Source organism: Bos javanicus, chromosome 17 (genome assembly GCF_032452875.1).
Source record: "Bos javanicus breed banteng chromosome 17, ARS-OSU_banteng_1.0, whole genome shotgun sequence".
Lineage (NCBI taxonomy): Eukaryota > Metazoa > Chordata > Mammalia > Artiodactyla > Bovidae > Bos > Bos javanicus.
Window position 1 is genome coordinate 65582981 of NC_083884.1, and position 17343 is coordinate 65600323.

A 17343-nucleotide genomic window follows, 5' to 3' on the forward strand; every position below is an offset into this window, starting at 1 on the left:
AGTCAGCTCAGCCGGCTGTAGGCAGATGGGAATGACCTAGGACTCAGGAGATAAGAAAGAGAGATTCAGGGGATGGAGAGTTGGCTAAGGGACCTCAGGCAGGAGCAGAGCCAGTGCCCTGGGGTCTCAGGTAAGGGGCCAAGGCCAGGATGTGGAGATTCAGTGAAGACAGCACTGAAGTTCTGCTTGGGTGCTGTATTTGTCTTAGTGACATAGAAGCTGATGTTGTTGGAGGCTGAAAATGAAGACGGAGGAGGAGCCAGAGGAGGGACAGAGCAGGCAGCAGGGGGAGAGGATAGGGGATCAACAGTCCTGGAGGAGAAAGAATGGGACTACTGGGGTCATGGGACTGCTGGGCCAGCCCCAGGTTCAATCAGAGGTTGTAAAAGCCAGACCCACCCCGCCTCTCCTCAGCACACAAAGAGGACAGGGGATAAGAGAAGACCGAAATGCCTCGGAACAGCAGGGATACCAAGTTTTAAACAAAACAGGAAATTCTGTCCAACTCAGTCTGTTCACACGCTTGAATAAAATCGCCCGCGTTGAGGTCACTCCCCAAAGAGGAGTCACTGGCTGAGGCCAAGGGATCTGGGTGCCTTTCCATCCACTCAGGGTTGGAAGAAAGCCTGTGTGCACCTGTGAAGATACACACGAGAAAGGGAAGCAAGCAGTGGAGACAAAGCCTACCCACACGGGCAGCCCAGCCATAGAGTCCGACTTTTCTCATGAGTTTCTGTCTGCTCTCTCTCAGCAGGAGCGAACTCCATAGCAGGAGAGGAGCTGTACGGCTGAGCCACCAATCTCCCTCTTTTCTGGAAAGGCAGCATCTTTTGCATAAAGAGAACAACGTGAGGGAGCTCACCGCTGTGCCGCGTCTCACTAAGTCAGCGAAGCTCAGTGGTGGGTCTGTCCTGGGCACTGGAGGCATTGGGTGTCCCCTCGCCGCCTCGGGCTGAGCGGGCTCCGAGGGTGGTGTATCCCGCCGTCTGCCTCGGGCGTGAACTCTGGCCCTGCCGGTCATTGCTGTCCTGAATCCGATGGCCCTGAAGGGGAGAGGCCTTTAAAGAACACAGTCATGTTAGACATCTCTGCACTGTTGCCTGGGATTTTTTTTTTTTAACTGTAAGCATCAGGTTACTAACTACACATGATTGCCAACCACACCAACAAAAGGGATTGCTGCTAAATTAGTTAGAGGAGTGTCCCGTAATAAAAGACAGGGGACCTGGGAAGATACTCATTGGAGTTTAAGAAGATTGGTGATTGTGATTTTTTTCCTCACGTGGATTCACAAGACACTATGGTCAAAGTGCTTGCTGGGACTACTCAGGTGTGTCCTGAGATCTCACCTACGAGGCATCCCCAGAGCACAGTGAGGAGCCCAATGTCCCCTAGACTTTAACACACTCACAAACACACACACACCCTTAAACTGCTGCCACACATACACACACACACCCTTAAACTGCTACCACACACATACACCCACACACACCCTTAAACTGCTACCACCCACACACACACACCCTTAAACTGCTACAACATACACATACCCAAACTGCTACCACACACCCACACCCACACACACCCTTAAACCGCGACTCCACCGGTCTCCGGTCTTGGGCCTCTGGACTCGGCCCACACAGCTCACCTTCCGTCTTTCCTCCTCTGAGATTAGGAAGATCTGTGTGTGATGCGCCCACAGTTGTGTGCCCTCGGGTCCCTCTCCTCTAGCCCCACGGTGTCTGAACACCAATTTCTGCGGGGTTAGAGGTGCAGACCTCCTTTCCAAAAGAGTTATCCCTCCTCAGGACACAGTCCTGCGCCCCCAAAGCAGTCACCAAGCAGAGGTGGGACTGGAGAGAGGACAAGCCCGACTGCCTTTCGGGATGTACCTCACCGCCCCCGCCAGCAGGGCCCACCCCAATTTCAATTTCAACCCTGCTGCCCCGCCTCTTCCGGCGCCGCCTCCATCCCGGCCCAAGTGCAGCCGACTCTGAGTCGCACCTGGCGAAGTTGAGCGATGCTCCCAGTGTTGGTGGGAGGGGTTGAGGGGCTGCTCTGCCAGCCCTCAGGCCCACCTGATCCTGCCTCTCAGCCATTCACCGATTAACCCGCCAGGTGATTTTACCAAATGAGGTGCACTTGAAACTCCAGAAACTGATGTCCTTGGCACAGTAATTGTTGTTGTCGTTAAGCTGCTATGTCTGACTCTTCTGTGACAACCCCATGGACTGCAGCCTGGCCCGTTACAGCCCAATCCTCTGTCCATGGGATTCCCATGCAAGAATACTGGAGTGGGTTGCCCTTTCCTTCTTCAGAGAATATCCCCAATCCCGGGATTGAACCCACATCTCCTGCTTGGCAGGCGGATTCTTTACCCCTGAGCCACCTGGGAAGCCCTTAGCACTTAATACTTGAACTAAATCCCTGCTGTTGCCAATGTAGCCAAGTTGTAGCTGCTGTGACCGTCTTTGGACTCTAACGTTGGCTCCTCCCTAATCGTCTCCTGGCACATACATCCCTACAAGAGGATTTGCAGTGATTTGTAAGCCAAGTATTGGAGGTCGTTTTTGCAGATGATATTTGTCGTATTCTGCCTGCAACGCAGGAGACGCAGGTTCTGTCCCTGGGTTGGGAAGATCCCCCCAGAGGAGGAAACAGCAACCCACTCCTATTCTTGCCTAGGAAATCCCATAGACAGTCTGGCAGGCTACAGTCCATGGGGTTGCAGAATAGGACACGACTGAGCATATGTGTCAATTGTTTCCAGGTTTTGTCATTCTCTGGCTTTGCCACTTAAAGTAAAAAAGTAAAAGTAAAGTGAAAGTCACTCAGTCGTGTCCATCTCTTTGCGACCCCATGGACTATACAGTCTATGGAATTCTCCAGGCCAGAATACTGGAGTGGATAGCCTTTCCCTTCTCCAGGGGATCTTCCCAACCCAGGGATTGAACCCAGGTCTCCTGCATTGCAGGCAGATTCTTTACCAGCTGAGCCACAAGGGAACACATTTTTTTTAATCGTGAATTCTTTAATATTTTCATAGTTGCATTGTTCTGCATTTAATTCCTTGATGTACACAATGAACACCCATTTTAATTACGAGAAAGTTACTGACACTTGAATAACCCTCACCTTACTCACTGCTTTGAAATTCATTGTTATCCAACAGAAACCTGTGTGCACACTCAGCTCTAAACCTAAACTCAATTCTGCACTGTCCAGGGTGCTCCAGTAACAACATTTTGTTTGCCGTATCTTGAAATGATCCTAAAGATTAAAAAAGCCTAAAGGTGCTCAAAAATTTCTGCCTGTTCTTTTAAATATATTTTTTCAAATGAACTTGAGAATCCTTGCAATGAGTTCTAGACTATAACAAATTCTGTCATCCTGTTAATTTGAGGTTCTTTTGAATCTAGATGTTGATTTAGTTCTCCCAAGTTGCAGAGTCCTCACTAAGATTTCCCTGGAATATCCATGTGTTCAGGCTTCCCACATGGCTCAGTGGTAAAGAATCAGCTCCCCAATGTAGGGGATGCAGGAGACTCGGGTTTGATCCTTGGGTCGGGAAGATCCCCTGGAGAAGGAAATGGCAACTCACTCCAGAATTCTTGCCTGGGAAATTCCATGGACAGAGAACCCTGGCGAGCTGTAGTCCAAGGGGTTGTAAAAGAGTTGGACACGCCTGAGCAACTAACAGTTTCACTTTTTCCAGGCATCTCAGGTTAATGAATTTAGCTCTTTTCTACACATAGGAAGATGCAAGAGTCTGGGCTTGTTGACATCACTCCTTTGATAAGCACCTTTGCTGTCTAGGGCTGGTATCCTGTTCTTTCCCATCCTGAGTCCCCATCTGGGTGCACAGATGGGGGTGGCTGCAGTGGCTGAGGGCTTGGCAATGAGCCATCTGTTCCCATCCTGAGTCCCCTCGTGGCTCATGGCAGGAGAGGGCAGCTGCCGCGACTATGGTAGCAACATCTTTTGTTTACTGATATGGCAGTAAAGGATTTTCATCCACAAGGAAAATAAGGAGACCGAAGCTGAGATTGACACAGCAGTGGAAGTGTGGAGCCTTAACCACTGCACTCCCAGGGAAGTCCCAAGAAATCATTTAGCCTTAACTAGAATATTCAGTTCAGTTCAGTTCGACCCCATGGACTGCAGCACGCCAGGCCTCCCTGTCCATCACGAACTCCTGGAGTTCAGATTCATGAAGACTAAAGATCAATCAGAAACAGATACCAAGGAGCGTGGGACTTGAGATACAAATTAGATCCACACTAGGATCTGCCAGTTCCTGAAACAAGTGGGACAGAGCTGGAAGCAGCCCCTAAGCCTCCTAGCCCAACGGGATGGACTTTTGTTGGAGGAGTGGGATGAGAAAGCCAGGGCAGTCGTTACTAATTGATTACTGTACTCTTCCCAGCCAGACCTGGATGTGGCCTCAGATTTTCTTAAACAGAGCTCCAGAATCCCAGAACCAACCAACTGGAGTTGGACATCAAGATGAAGCCTGACCCAACAAAACTATAACTCAAAAAGACGCATGCACCCTATGTTCGTAACAGCACCATTCACAATAGGCATGACATGGAAACAGCCTACATGTCCACTGACAGCTAAATGGATAAAGAAAATGGAGATATATATATATGCACTGAGATCACTGCAGATGGTGACTGCAGCCATGAAATTAAAAGCCGCTTACTCCTTGGAAGGAGAGTTATGACCAACCTAGACAGCATATTGAAAAGCAGAGACATTACTTTGTCAACAAAGGTCCGTCCAGTCAAGGCTATGGCTTTTCCAGTGTTCATGTATGGATGTGAGAGTTGGACTGTGAAGAAGGCTGAGCGCTGAAGAATTGATGCTTTTGAACTGTGGTGTTGGAGAAGACTCTTGAGAGTCCCTTGGACTGCAAGGAGATCCAACCAGTCCATCCTAAAGGAGATCAGTCCTGGGTGTTCATTGGAAGGACTAATGCTGAGGCTGAAACTCCAATATTTTGGCCACCTCATGTGAAGAGTTGACTCATTGGAAAAGACCCTGATGCTGGGAGGGATTGAGGGCAGGAGGAGAAGGGGATGACAGAGGATGAGATGGCTGGATGGCATCACCAACTCGATGGACGTGGGTTTGGGTGGACTTGGGAGTTGGTGATGGACAGGGAGGCCTCAGATCAGATCAGATCAGATCAGTCGCTCAGTCGTGTCCGACTCTTTGCGACCCCATGAATCGCAGCAGGCCAGGCCTCCCTGTCCATCACCAACTTCCAGAGTTCACTCAGACTCACGTCCATTGAGTCAGTGATGCCATCCAGCCATCTCATCCTCTGTCGTCCCCTTCTCCTCCTGCCCCAATCCCTCCCAGCATCAGAGTCTTTTCCAATGAGCCTGGCGTGCTGCAATTCATGGGGTCGCAAAGACACAATTGAGCAACTGAACTGAACTGAACTGATATACACTGAAATACTACTCAGCCACAAAAAAATGAATAATGCCATTTACAGCTACATGGATGGCCCTGCTGCTGCTAGTCGCCTCAGTCGTGTCCGACTCTGTGCGACCCCATAGACGGCAGCCCTAGAGATTATCACACTATGTGAAGTAAATCAGAAAGAGAAAGACAAATATGACATGGTATCACTTATATGTTAAATCTAAAACATGACATGAAAGAAAGTGAAAGTGTCAGTCGCTCAGTTGTGTCCCACTCTTTTGCGACCCCATGGACTGTAGCCCGCCAGGCTCCTCTGTCCATGGAATTTCCCAGGCAAGAATACTGGAGTGGGTTGCCGTTTCTTTCTCCAGGGGATCTTCCCGACCCAGGGATCAAACCCGCGTCTCCTGCCTCTCCTGCATTGGCGGGTGGATTCCTTACCACTGAGCCATCTATACATAACAGAAACAGACTCACAGGCATAGAGAAGACTTGTGGTTGCCAGGGGGTAAGGAGGCGGGGGAAGGACAGACAGGAAGTTTGGGATTAGCAGATGCAAACTATTAAATAGAGAGAGGAAAAACAACAGGGTCCTACTGGACAGCCCAGGGAGCTATATTCAATATCCTGTGATAAACCATAATGGAAAAGAATAGCAAAAAGAATATGTATGGATAACTGAATCACTTTGCTGTACAGCACAAATTAATGCATTGTAAGTCAGCTATACTAAAATAAAACAATAAGTTTAAAGAAGCTATGACCGAGAATGTTGGAAAAACTAATATACATATATCAGCATTCTCATTTATTTATTCTGCCGATGGAGACATAAAGTGCTTCCATGGATCAGCTGTAGTAATTGATGCTGCTATGAAAATGGGTGTACAAATATCTTTGAGATCTTGCTTTGAATTCCTTTAGGTATACACGTAAAAGTGTAGTTGCTGGTAATTCTAAGTTTTTTGGTAACCACCACAGTGTTCCTTAGGGCTTCCCTGGTGGCTCAGATGGTAAAGCGTCTGCCTGCAATGCAGGAGACCCGGGTTCGATTCCTGGATTGGGAAGATCCCCTGGAGAAGGAAATGGCAATCCACTCCAGCACCCTTGCCTGGAAAATCCCATGGACGGAGGAGCCTGATAGGCTACAGTCCATGGGGTCGCAAAGAGTCGGACTGAGCGACTTCACTTCACAGTGTTCCTTAGTGGCTGCAGCATTTTAAACTCCCACCAACTGTGTACAAAGGTAACAATTCCTCCACACCCTCCCCAACACTTGTCTTTTGTCTCTTTGATAGCAGCCCTTGCGATGGATGTGAGGTGGCACCTGCTTGTAGTTCTCCGTTTGTGTTTGCCAACGATTAGTAACGCCGAGCATCTTTTCACGTTTGTTGGCCACTTGTATATACTTTGGAAATCATGTCTATCCAACTCCTTTGCACGTTTTTTATTGTAACGTTAGTTTTCTGTTATTGGATTATGAGTTCCTTATATATCCTTACATTGTTTCTGTATATCCTGAATATTAACTCCTCATGTTGTTGTTTAGCCGCTAAGTCGTGTCCAACTCTTTGCAACCCTATGGACAGTAATTCTCCAGGCTCCTCAGTCCAAAGGGTTCTCCAGGCAAGAATACCTGAACCGAGTTGCCATTTCCTTCTCCAGGAAATCTTCCCAACCCAAATGTTGAACTCGAGTCTCCTGCATTGGCAGCCAGATTCTTTGCCACTGAGCCACCAGGGAAGCCCAACCCCTTATGAATAATTTTCAAATATATTCTCTCATTCCCTCAGTTGCCTGTTTTTTTTTTTTTAACTCTGTGTATTGTGTCCTTTGATGACTTTTAATTTTGATGCAGTCCACTTACATATTTTTATTTTGTCGCCAGTGATTCTGGTGTCACATCCAGGAAATCACTGCTGACCTTTGAGGACCTACTTTATTGATGGGAGACTGTGTTTAATGTTGTGTGGCAGTCTGGGTGGGGGGGAGTCTGGGGGAGGATGGATCCAGGTACAGGTATGACTGAGTCCCTTTGCTGTTCACCTGAAACTGTCACAACATTGTTTGTAAATCAGCTATACCCCTAATATGAGTAAAAATTTCAATAAAAAGAAATAAACACATAAAAAAGGAAAAAAAGAAAAGAAAGCATTGCCAAACCCAATGTCATGTAGCTTTTGCCCTGTTTTGTTCAAGTTTTATAGATTTCGCGCATATGTTTACATATTTGATCAGTTTTGAATTAATCTTTGTATATGGCATAAAGTGAGGATCCAACTTTATAATTCTATGAATATTTATGGCATTTCTTCCTGTTTCTCCCCCAACCTTGGCCATTACACAAGCTTCCCACTCTCTTCCCATGTGGATGCCTCCACCGAAGCAGCTGTCTGCACCTGGAGTAGACAGCCATGAGATGGCGCTGTTGTCTCTTGTGAATATTGGTGACGCTAAATCTACATCAGCATAATTATGGAGTGGGCTTCTGTGGGGCTTCAGTGATAGCTCAGTTGGTAAAGAATATGCCTGCAACGCAGGAGATCCCGGTTCTATTTCTGGCTCTGGAACATCCGCTGGAGAAAGGATAGGCTACCCACTCCAGTGTTCTTGGGCTTCCCTTGTGGCTCAGCTGATAAAGAATCTGCCAGCAGTGCGGGAGACTTGGGTTCAATACCTGGATTGGGACGATCCCCTGGAGAAGGGAAAGGCTACCCACTCCATTGTTCTGGCCTGGAGAATTCCAGGGACTGTATTGGGTCGCAAAGAGTTGGACACGACAGAGCGACTTTCACTTACAATTATGGAATGTGCTGCGATGCAGGAGACCCAAGTTCGATTGGATCAGGAAGATCCCCTGGAGAAAGGAATGGCTACCTGCTCCAGTATTCTTGCCTGGAGAATTCCATGGACAGAGGAGCCTGGCGAGCTACAGTTCATGGGGTTGCAAAAAGTCAGGCAACGACTGAGACCGAGCGACAAGCACAGACAAGGCCTTTCCATAGGCCTTCGCATCACTTGATCCTCGCAGTGACCCGCAGGAGGAGGTAGTGAGTCACAGAGAGGCAAAGTTGCTTACCCAAAGTCACAGAGCTAGGAAGTATCAGAGACAAGATTTGATTCCATAAGCTAGAGGCAGAAGATTTCTGTAGTGAAATTGTAACACCAGCTGTCCCTGCCTGGGGAAAGGCTATTTTTTTTTTTTTTCCTTTTTTAGATGCTTCCTACCCTTTAGGTGTTAAGATGGTTTTTCTTCTATGAAATATGGAGAGAGTAGATTCGTGGTGGCTTTTTGTGTCCTTAGTAACCAAAATTAAAAATTCCTGGAAATTCTCTAGAGTTCCAGTGGTACAGTAAAAGTACAGCACAGGGATAAAGTGATTTAATATAAGTATATACACACATGTACTTTTTCAGAACCTCTTTCATTATAGATTATTAGCATTTATTTAGATATTTATTTTTAAAATTTTAAATTATAGTTTATTTACAATATGATATTAGTTTCAAGTGTATAGCATGGTGATTGAGTTATACATACATATGTAATCTGGTTTTTTTTTTTTTCAGATTCTTTTCCATCTATGTTTAAAGAAAACAGGCCTTTTTGAATCAGGAGTTTGTGACAAACCACAGCAAGGTGCTTGCATGGCATTAGGACATTAAAAAAAATTAAAATATGTGCCCGTGGCTGGAGTTCTGTGCTTCCACTGTAGGGGGCACAGGTTCGATTCCTGGTCAGGGAACTAGGATACCGCATGGACAGTGCACAGCCTAAATTAATTAATTACTTAAATTAATTACCCCTGTAGGTAGATATTTGTGGCCTCCACAATACACTATAGGATTCCTCTTCTAAATAAAAGTAAAATTGTTTTTGTACAACACCACCCACGTGTACAAATGTAAGACCATCTTCCCAGGAATAATTGCGCAGTCTGAGTTTAATTTCCATACATTTTGCTTTCCTGATTTCATAGGGTCAGAGTCACCTCTTTAAGCCTCCCAAAATCACATTAATTGGATCTTTTAAGGCCCATGTAGCTTCCCCAGACTGTCTCTTGCACTTCAAAATTTAGTTGTTGAGAGAATGCTTCCGGCCCAAAAAGTCTTAAGAACTCCCTAGTTCCTATGAGATAATGGGAGGTGGACTCATTGAAAAATAAGCCATGAAAGAGGTGCATCCAGGTATCAGGGATGTGAGTCCCCTGGTAAGTGGTTCTTCTTTTTTTTTTTTTTTTTTTTTTTTTTTTGCCGACCTGCCCCTTCGCAGCTCTCAACACTACAGCAGAAGCGAGTGGGTCCCCGAGAACCACAAGCTGCTGTGGGGGAAGAGGGACCTGAACACCTGGAACACCCCCTCCCCCGCCAGAACACCCCCACAGTGACTGGGGACCAACAGTACCCCTGTGTTTGCAGGCACGATTGCCCCTCCCTTAAGTCAGGACCCAGAGGTGCATCCAAGCAGAGCCCCCTTGTTGCCAGTAGACAGCCCAGTGACACCAGAGGCAAGGCGGCGCTGAGATGTGGGCTCTGCCTTTACTGCTGGTGGCCCTGATTCTGCCAAAGGCACAGTGAGAAGCAGCCTTGTCGCTAGGCTCCCCTCGCCGCCTGCCCAGGCTTTGCTGGACACAGAAGTGTCGGGTCATCACCCAGCTCACTTTCCTCTGGTTTGAGATCCACACTCCCAGGGTCTAAGCAGCAAAAGCTGACCTAAAGAACAGTTTGCTCAAGAAGCAGCCAGAGCTCAGGTTCCTGTATCCTGGACCTTGCCTCTGGTCTCTTTGTTGCTAACACAAACTTATCTCCCATCTGTGCATCCCTCCAGGAAACTGGAATCCCAAGACCTCACAGAGTGTGTGAAGAGAAGGAGGGAGGCAGAATAAGGCGGAGCAGAAGACACCTAATGCCCAGATCTTGGTTTTAAAAGCCACGCTCCAAACAAAGAAACCAGGCCTTCCTGGAGGAGTAGCTGATTCACAAGGAGGCAAGATTCACAAAACAGCCAGGACTTCCGATTCCTGCTGAGATCTGACCCCATCATTTTTTTATTATTATCCTTATTACTTTCTATTTTGTGAAAAGGTAACATATGTTTATAATAACTTTTTAAAAAGCACACTGCTGGAAAGAGTGCACAATTCAGAGTAAGTCTCCCTTCCCTTACGTCAGTGAAGGGAACAGGACCCATCAGTAGAGTGAACGGAGCCACACACAGCAAGAGAAAATCCATCAGCCTCACACAACCAGAGATACTGCTGTTTGGCTTGTCCTTTTTGTCTATCAAATCCACCCCCCCACCCCCTCCACATCTTTCCATCAGCTTAAGTGACTCAGAGCGAGTGTTTTTTCTCTCCCGAGAGCCTTGACTGAGATCTGCTTTAGCAGCTCGATAACATAATTGTATCACTTCGCTAAATTAACAATCCTGTGTACACCAAGAATCTCCATAAACACGATGTCATTTGATGCTTATCCTCACAGGTGCACTGGGAGATGAATAGACAAGTAAAATGAACACCTGTCCCATTTTATAGATGAGAAAACAGACTTAGAGAATAAGGAATGATGTGCAGAAGGCCATGGCTGTGAAGCAGGAGCCAGGCATCCTGGAGCCCTGAGACCATCGGGAACAGTTTTCACTCCCTCCCATCCTCTCCAGGCCTCACTCAGAGGCACGTGTTCTGACTGGAGACTTAAATATAAAAGCTGTACCTATAAAACTCTTAGGAGAAAACATAGGGCAAATAGGCAGAATCCTGGTTTTGGATATGGTTTCTTAGATACAGCATCAAAATCACAAGTAACAAAAAATACATGAATTGGACTTCATAAAAATTTAAAACTTAAAAAAAAACCATTTTTGCAGTATCTTACTAGGCCACTGTCAAGAAAGAAAAAAGCCTACATAATGGGAGAAAATATTTGCATATTATATGTGTAATAAGAGTCTAGTATCCAGAATACATAAAGAATTCATGCAGCTCACCAACTAAAAGACAATTCAGCTTAAAATGAGCAAAAGACTAGAATAAAATTTCTCCAGAAAAGTTATACAAATGGCTCACAGGCATATGAAAAGATGTACAACATCATTAGTCATTAAGAAAATGCAAATCAAAATCACAATCGGATACTACTTCACACCCATTGGGATGACTTTAATTTTTAAAAAGGAAAATTGTTTTGGCAAGGATGCGAAAAGAATTGAAATCCTTGTACACTGCTGGTAGTAATATGAAATGGTACAATCGCTATGGAAAAGAATATGGCGGTTTCTCAAAACATTAAGCATAGAATGGCCATATGACCGATGTCTTTGTCAGCCTAGACTGTTGAAATACCACAGACTGGTTGGCTTATAAACAGCAGAGATTTATTTCTCACAGTTCTGAAGGCTAGAAAGTCCACAATCAAGACAATGACAAATTCAGTGTCTGACGAGAGCTACCTCCTGATTTCTAGATGGCTGTCTTCTTGCTGTATTTTCACATGGTGCAAGAGGCCGGAGAGCTCTCAGGATCTAAGGACACTAATCCCATTCATGAGGGATCCATCCCCCTGACCCAATCACCTCCAAAAGGCCCCACCTCCAAATACTGTCACATTGGGGATTAGGTATCAACACGTAAATTTGAAGAGAACATAAACTCTTAACTTGTAGCACCCAGAAATTATACTCCTAGGTATCAAATACCCAAGTTAAAAATGTTTGTCCACATAAAATCTTCTTTGCCAATGTGTACAGTTCTATTCATAGAAGAACTCTATTTATAACAGCCAAGAGGTAGAAACCATCCAGATGTCCATCAACTAATGACTGGAGAAACAAAACGTGGGTATGTCCACATAATGGAATATTCTTAAGTCATAAAACGGAATGAAGTACTGGTATGTGCTGTAACATGGATGAACCTCAAAAATATTACAGTATGTCAAGGAAGCTGGATATAAGGGCCACATATCAGCTCATTTAATTTAATGAAATCTCCAGAACAGGCAGACTCATAGGTACAAAAAGCAGATGCGAAAGTTGTGGGGAAGGGGGAAGTGGGGAGAGGCTGCTTAATGGGTACGGGGTTTCCTTTTGAGGCGAAGAAGTGTTCTGGAACTAGAGAGTGATGATGGCTCAGCACACTGGGAGTACATGCCACTGGACTGTCCAGTTTAAAATTGTTACAATGGTGAATGCTATGTGAATATCACCACAGTAAATTTAAAAGGCTTGCTGGTGGACAGAATGTGGGATGAGAAAGTAAGAAGAAAGTCAAGGCTCTCTTGGGCTTTCTTAAGGAGTTGTGGACTGGAGGAGCCTTAAGCACTGACTGCATGACAATCTCTACCACACCCATTCTCTTCTTTGTCTAGGCATGCTGGTTCCCACCCCAGGGCCTTTGCACCTCCTCTCCCACGTGCCTGGAAAGATTGAGATCTGCATTTATTGACAGAGAGGGATGTTCATTTTCTAAGTGGAAAAGTAGGTCAGTTTTTTTTCTATTCATGTTCATAGAAACAGATGAACACATTCCACGGAATAATTTTATTAGCACAATGTTTTCAACTGCAAGTAAGAGAAAACTCTGGGTCGGTGGCTTCACAATGAGGCCATGCTATTGTACCAGTAATCAGTGTCAGTTCAGTCGCTCAGTCGTGTCCGACTCTTCGCGACCCCATGAATCGCAGCACGCCAGGCCTCCCTGTCTGCTTTTCAATTCCAAATTCATTCTTCCATAATAAATGGAACTGTTCAGGGATCTCTGGCCATAAGCCACAGAAGCTGTCTTTGGCTAACTTAAGCAAAAGGCAATAAACTGGAGGAAAAATGCGTTTTCCCAGAGTTCAACGGAGGCTTCTCGGTAATAGGACTGCGTTAACGTTGTCTCATTTATACTGAGCACGATGCTGAGTTTTCTCAGTAGAGGGCGCTAAAGGGACACTGCAGGAGGAACAGGCCTTCCTCACTGGTTCTGGCAGTTGCACAAGGGGTCAGCTGCACAGGTATGAGACAAAGCATAGGTAGCAGTGAGTCAGATGGTGGGATTCTCAGACCCTGAAGAGGGTTTTGTGACCCAGGAAAGATTTCCTGCTCTGATCTCAGGGAGATTGCGACTCAACAAGCTGACCTTCGGTGCCAGCGCCCCTAGTGGTGGGTGGTCTAACTGCAGCAGAGAGAGCCAAGCTCAGGGTCCAAGTTCAGTCAGTTCAGTCGGTCAGTCGTTTCGGACTCTTTGCGACCCCATGAATTGCAGCACACCAGGCCTCCCTGTCCATCACCAACTCCCGGAGTTCACTCAAACCCACGTCCATCGAGTCGGTGATGCCATCCAGCCATCTCATCCTCTGTCGTCCCCTTCTCCTCCTGCCAATCCCTCCCAGCATCAGAGTCTTTTCCAATGAGTCAACTCTTCACATAAGGTGGCCAAAATACTGGAGTTTCAGCTTCAGCATCATTCCCTCCAAAGAACACCCAGGGCTGATCTCCTTCAGAATGGACTGGTTGGATCTCCTCGCAGTCCAAGGGACTCTCAAGAGTCTTCTCCAGCACCACAGTTTAAAAGCATCAATTCTTTGGCGCTCAGCTTTCTTCACAGTCCAACTCTCACATCCATACATGACCACTGGAAAAACCATAGCCTTGACTAGATGGACCTTTGTTGGCAAAGTAATGTCTCTGCTTTTGAATATGCTATCTAGGTTGGCCATAACTTTCCTTCCAAGGAGTAAGCGTCTTTTAATTTCATGGCTGCAATCACCATCTGCAGTGATTTTGGAGCCCCCAAAAATAAAAACCTGAGTCCGGGTCCAAAAAGCTGAGCAAATCCAGGTCCCATAGATGCCCATCTTCCTGTTGCCAGTAAAGCAAGCTTCATCAAATCCTTCCTTTAGGAAGAAAAGCTCCAGGTTTTCAAGGAAGGATCAGTACAAGTCACCTTCCCATACTTTGAGCTTGGTAGGAGAAGGAAAACTTCCCAGGTGACATTAGTGGCAAAGAACCTGCCTGCCAGTGCAGGAGACCTAAGAGACCTGGGTTCCATCCCTGGATTGGGAAGATCCCCTGGAGGAGGGCACAACAACCCACTCCAGTATTCTTGCCTGGAGGATCCCATGGACAGAGCCTGGAAGGCTACAGGCCACGGGGTCACCAAGAGCTGGACACGACTGAAGCAACTTAGCACACAAATGCGAGAGAAGGAAAACCACGGGTTTTAGGAAACAGACACCAACGTGGGGCTTGGGTGCCCTACTTTCCTAAAGTAACTCCATCATCTTAGGGGCACAGTCAAGAACAGAACCCCTGGATCAGTCTCTTGGACCCTGAGGTCAGAATTCTGACTGCTGTTCACTTGGTTGTTCCATATTTTTGCTAAGAAGCAACTGTTTCCTATTCTCTGGGCTCCAAGGGGACCGCCACACCTACGCTGGAGATGGCGGGGTGGTAGGACTGTGAATGAGGCTGCCCTCCCTCAGCAAGGGGCCGGCGTGTGACCCAGCCCAGACCAATCAGACACTCCCTTTCTGCAACAGGACCTCAAATAGATGGAGTTCCTATCACCTGAGTGGTGGTGCCCTGAACACCCTGTCTCTGTCAGATGATTGTTCAAGGCTCTCTTGCTGGCCTTCCAGCGCTGCCTTGGTTTCACCCTTTTTCTGAGTCCTCCAGCCTCCTTTGGACTCTGGGAATGCCTGTTATCCTTCCAGTCTATGCCCTTTTGCAAAGTTAGCCAAAATCAGCAGCTGTGGCTTATGGCCAAAGGCCCCCCGACACTGACAAATGGAAAAGAGGGGACTCTGGATCCACAGCTGGATATACTGGAGTGGAGCTGGAATACTGGAATACCGGAGTGGGTTGCCATTCCCTTCTCCAGGGGATGTTTCCAACCTCTGGTTGGAACCGTGTCTCTTATGTCTCCTGCATTGGCAGGCGGGTTCTTTACCACTAGTGCCAGCTGGGAAGCCCGTCATCCGTGACTTCATGGAGGAGTCTTTTTGCTGGTGGAGAGTGTGAAATATTATGAGCACTACCAAAATGTGACAGAGACACAAAGCCAGTCGATGCCCCTGGGGAAATGGCACAGATAGACGTGCTGGATACAGGGTTGCCACACACTTTCCATTTGTAAAAAGCAAAACCCACAATATCGGTAAAGTGCAGTACAGCAAAGCACTATGAAAAGAAGTATGCCTACAGTAGTCGTAGAGGTAATAATAATAATACTAGCATAGCAGCACAGCTATCCTTTATGGTTGTTGGCCCTTTTCCCCTAGATGTGTGTTAAGTGCTTTACATTCAGGACTTCATTTAAGTCTCATATCATTCCTATGAGGTCATCAAACTATATCCATTTTAAAGAGGAGAAAACAGGCTAGGAGACTGTGTGTAGTAGCCCCCCAATCCCGACCCCCACCGCCACATCCGAACCTGGCAAACAGCAGACAGTGACTAAGCGATGATGTCTTTCCCGGCCCCATAGAAGGAGGGTGGGCATGGCAGTGGTCGTGGTGGTGGGGTTCCCCTTGGGAGGGAGGTGCAGGCGCCGGCTCCTCGGGACGCGCGGGACCGAGGGTGTGTGTCGGGCGGGGAGGAGCCTCCGGGAGGACCTGGGCGCCCGGCGTGGCTCCCGGGAGGGTGGGGCGGCCGCGGCGGGGCCTGACGTCTGGCGCCTGGACCGTCACTCGGCGCTCGCCCCGCCCCGCCGCGGCTGCAGCAGGCGAGTGGAGCGCCCGGGAGCCGCCGCCGCCGCCGCCGCCGCCCGGACTCGGATCGCCGCGCGCGCAGCCATGGCTTCGGGGCTGGCGGGTAAGGGGGCGCAGGGTGCGGGGGCGGCGGGAGGGCAGCTCCGCAGCACGGCCCCCAGCCCTGGGCTGAGCGGCCGCCCTCCCGTCTCACCCCACAGAGGCGGAGACCCGGCAGAGGCTGCTGCGCACGGTCAAGAAGGAGGTGAGTGCCGGGCGGAGGCGGGCGGCGCGACCCCCGGGGGAGGGGGCCGCCGAAACCACCCCAGGGAAGCGTCTCCAAAGGACGCGTGGCCAGCTGGGGTGGGGGGCCCACCTGGGTGGGGGCTAACCTCCCGCAGGGCTAGAAGCAGGTGAGTTTGGGGGTGGGAGTAGGGGGGTAGGGGGGCACTGGGTGTTTTTATGCTGTGTACGGGAGCAACTGCTGCTTGAGGGCCCCCAGGCTGGGGGGGGGGTGGCATACCTGGATGTGGCTCGGTAGGGTCCCCTCTTGTGGAAGAGCATGTGGGTGGGTCTCATCAAGGTGAGAAACGCACCTGGGGTGGAGGGGCGGGGGGGTTGCTGCTGCCAGGGCTTGTTGAGTCGGGGAAGCCCGGATGGGGCTGCAGGCAATGGACCAGACTTCCGGAAGGGGTGAAAATTCACTTTGGGAAAATAAAGCTTCCTGCACACACCCCTCCCCTAAATTCAGTCCTAGGAGCCATCCCTAGGAACCAGGGGACCCCTCCCTGAGAGTCCCAGGCCAGTGGGTTAAGTCCACTTGTAGGCATGTGTGTGTGCTCTCCTGGCAGGCGGGGTCCCCTGACCCCCCACCCACCCGACTCTGGCAGGAAGGTGAGAATTAGTCAAGGTTCAGCTGCCCCTCTGACCCTTCACTCTCCATGGGGTTAGCCCAGTCTAGCCTTCAGAGTTAATAGTTCATGACTTCTCACAGAGCAAGAGAATCTATAGTGATGGGTGCCTAGGGAAGCATTTAGATACCTGGACTCTGTGTGTGTGTGTGTCTGTGTGTGTGTGTGCACGCACATGCCTGTGTGGGTGAGGACGTGTAGCTGTGAGTATGTGTATCTGAGCACATCCACGCATCTCCCTGGAGATATCTAAGTGTATCTCTATGTGTCCATGCATCTGTGTGTTTATCTGTTTTCTGATTATGATGTGTATCTG

General features: G+C 48.1%; 1 protein-coding gene across 2 annotated transcripts in view; it reads left to right on the top strand.

The window, feature by feature from the left end:
• Nucleotides 1-16151: 16151 nt before the first annotated feature.
• SGSM1 (small G protein signaling modulator 1) overlaps nt 16152-17343 on the top strand; it is a 73795-nt gene continuing 72603 nt past the window's right edge. For both annotated transcript variants that reach the window (XM_061385179.1, XM_061385180.1), the window contains exons 1-2: nt 16152-16240; nt 16338-16381. In XM_061385179.1, coding sequence (XP_061241163.1) covers nt 16222-16240; nt 16338-16381 — 63 coding nt within the window. In that variant the 5' untranslated portion in view covers nt 16152-16221. The remainder of the gene's footprint in view (nt 16241-16337; nt 16382-17343) is intronic.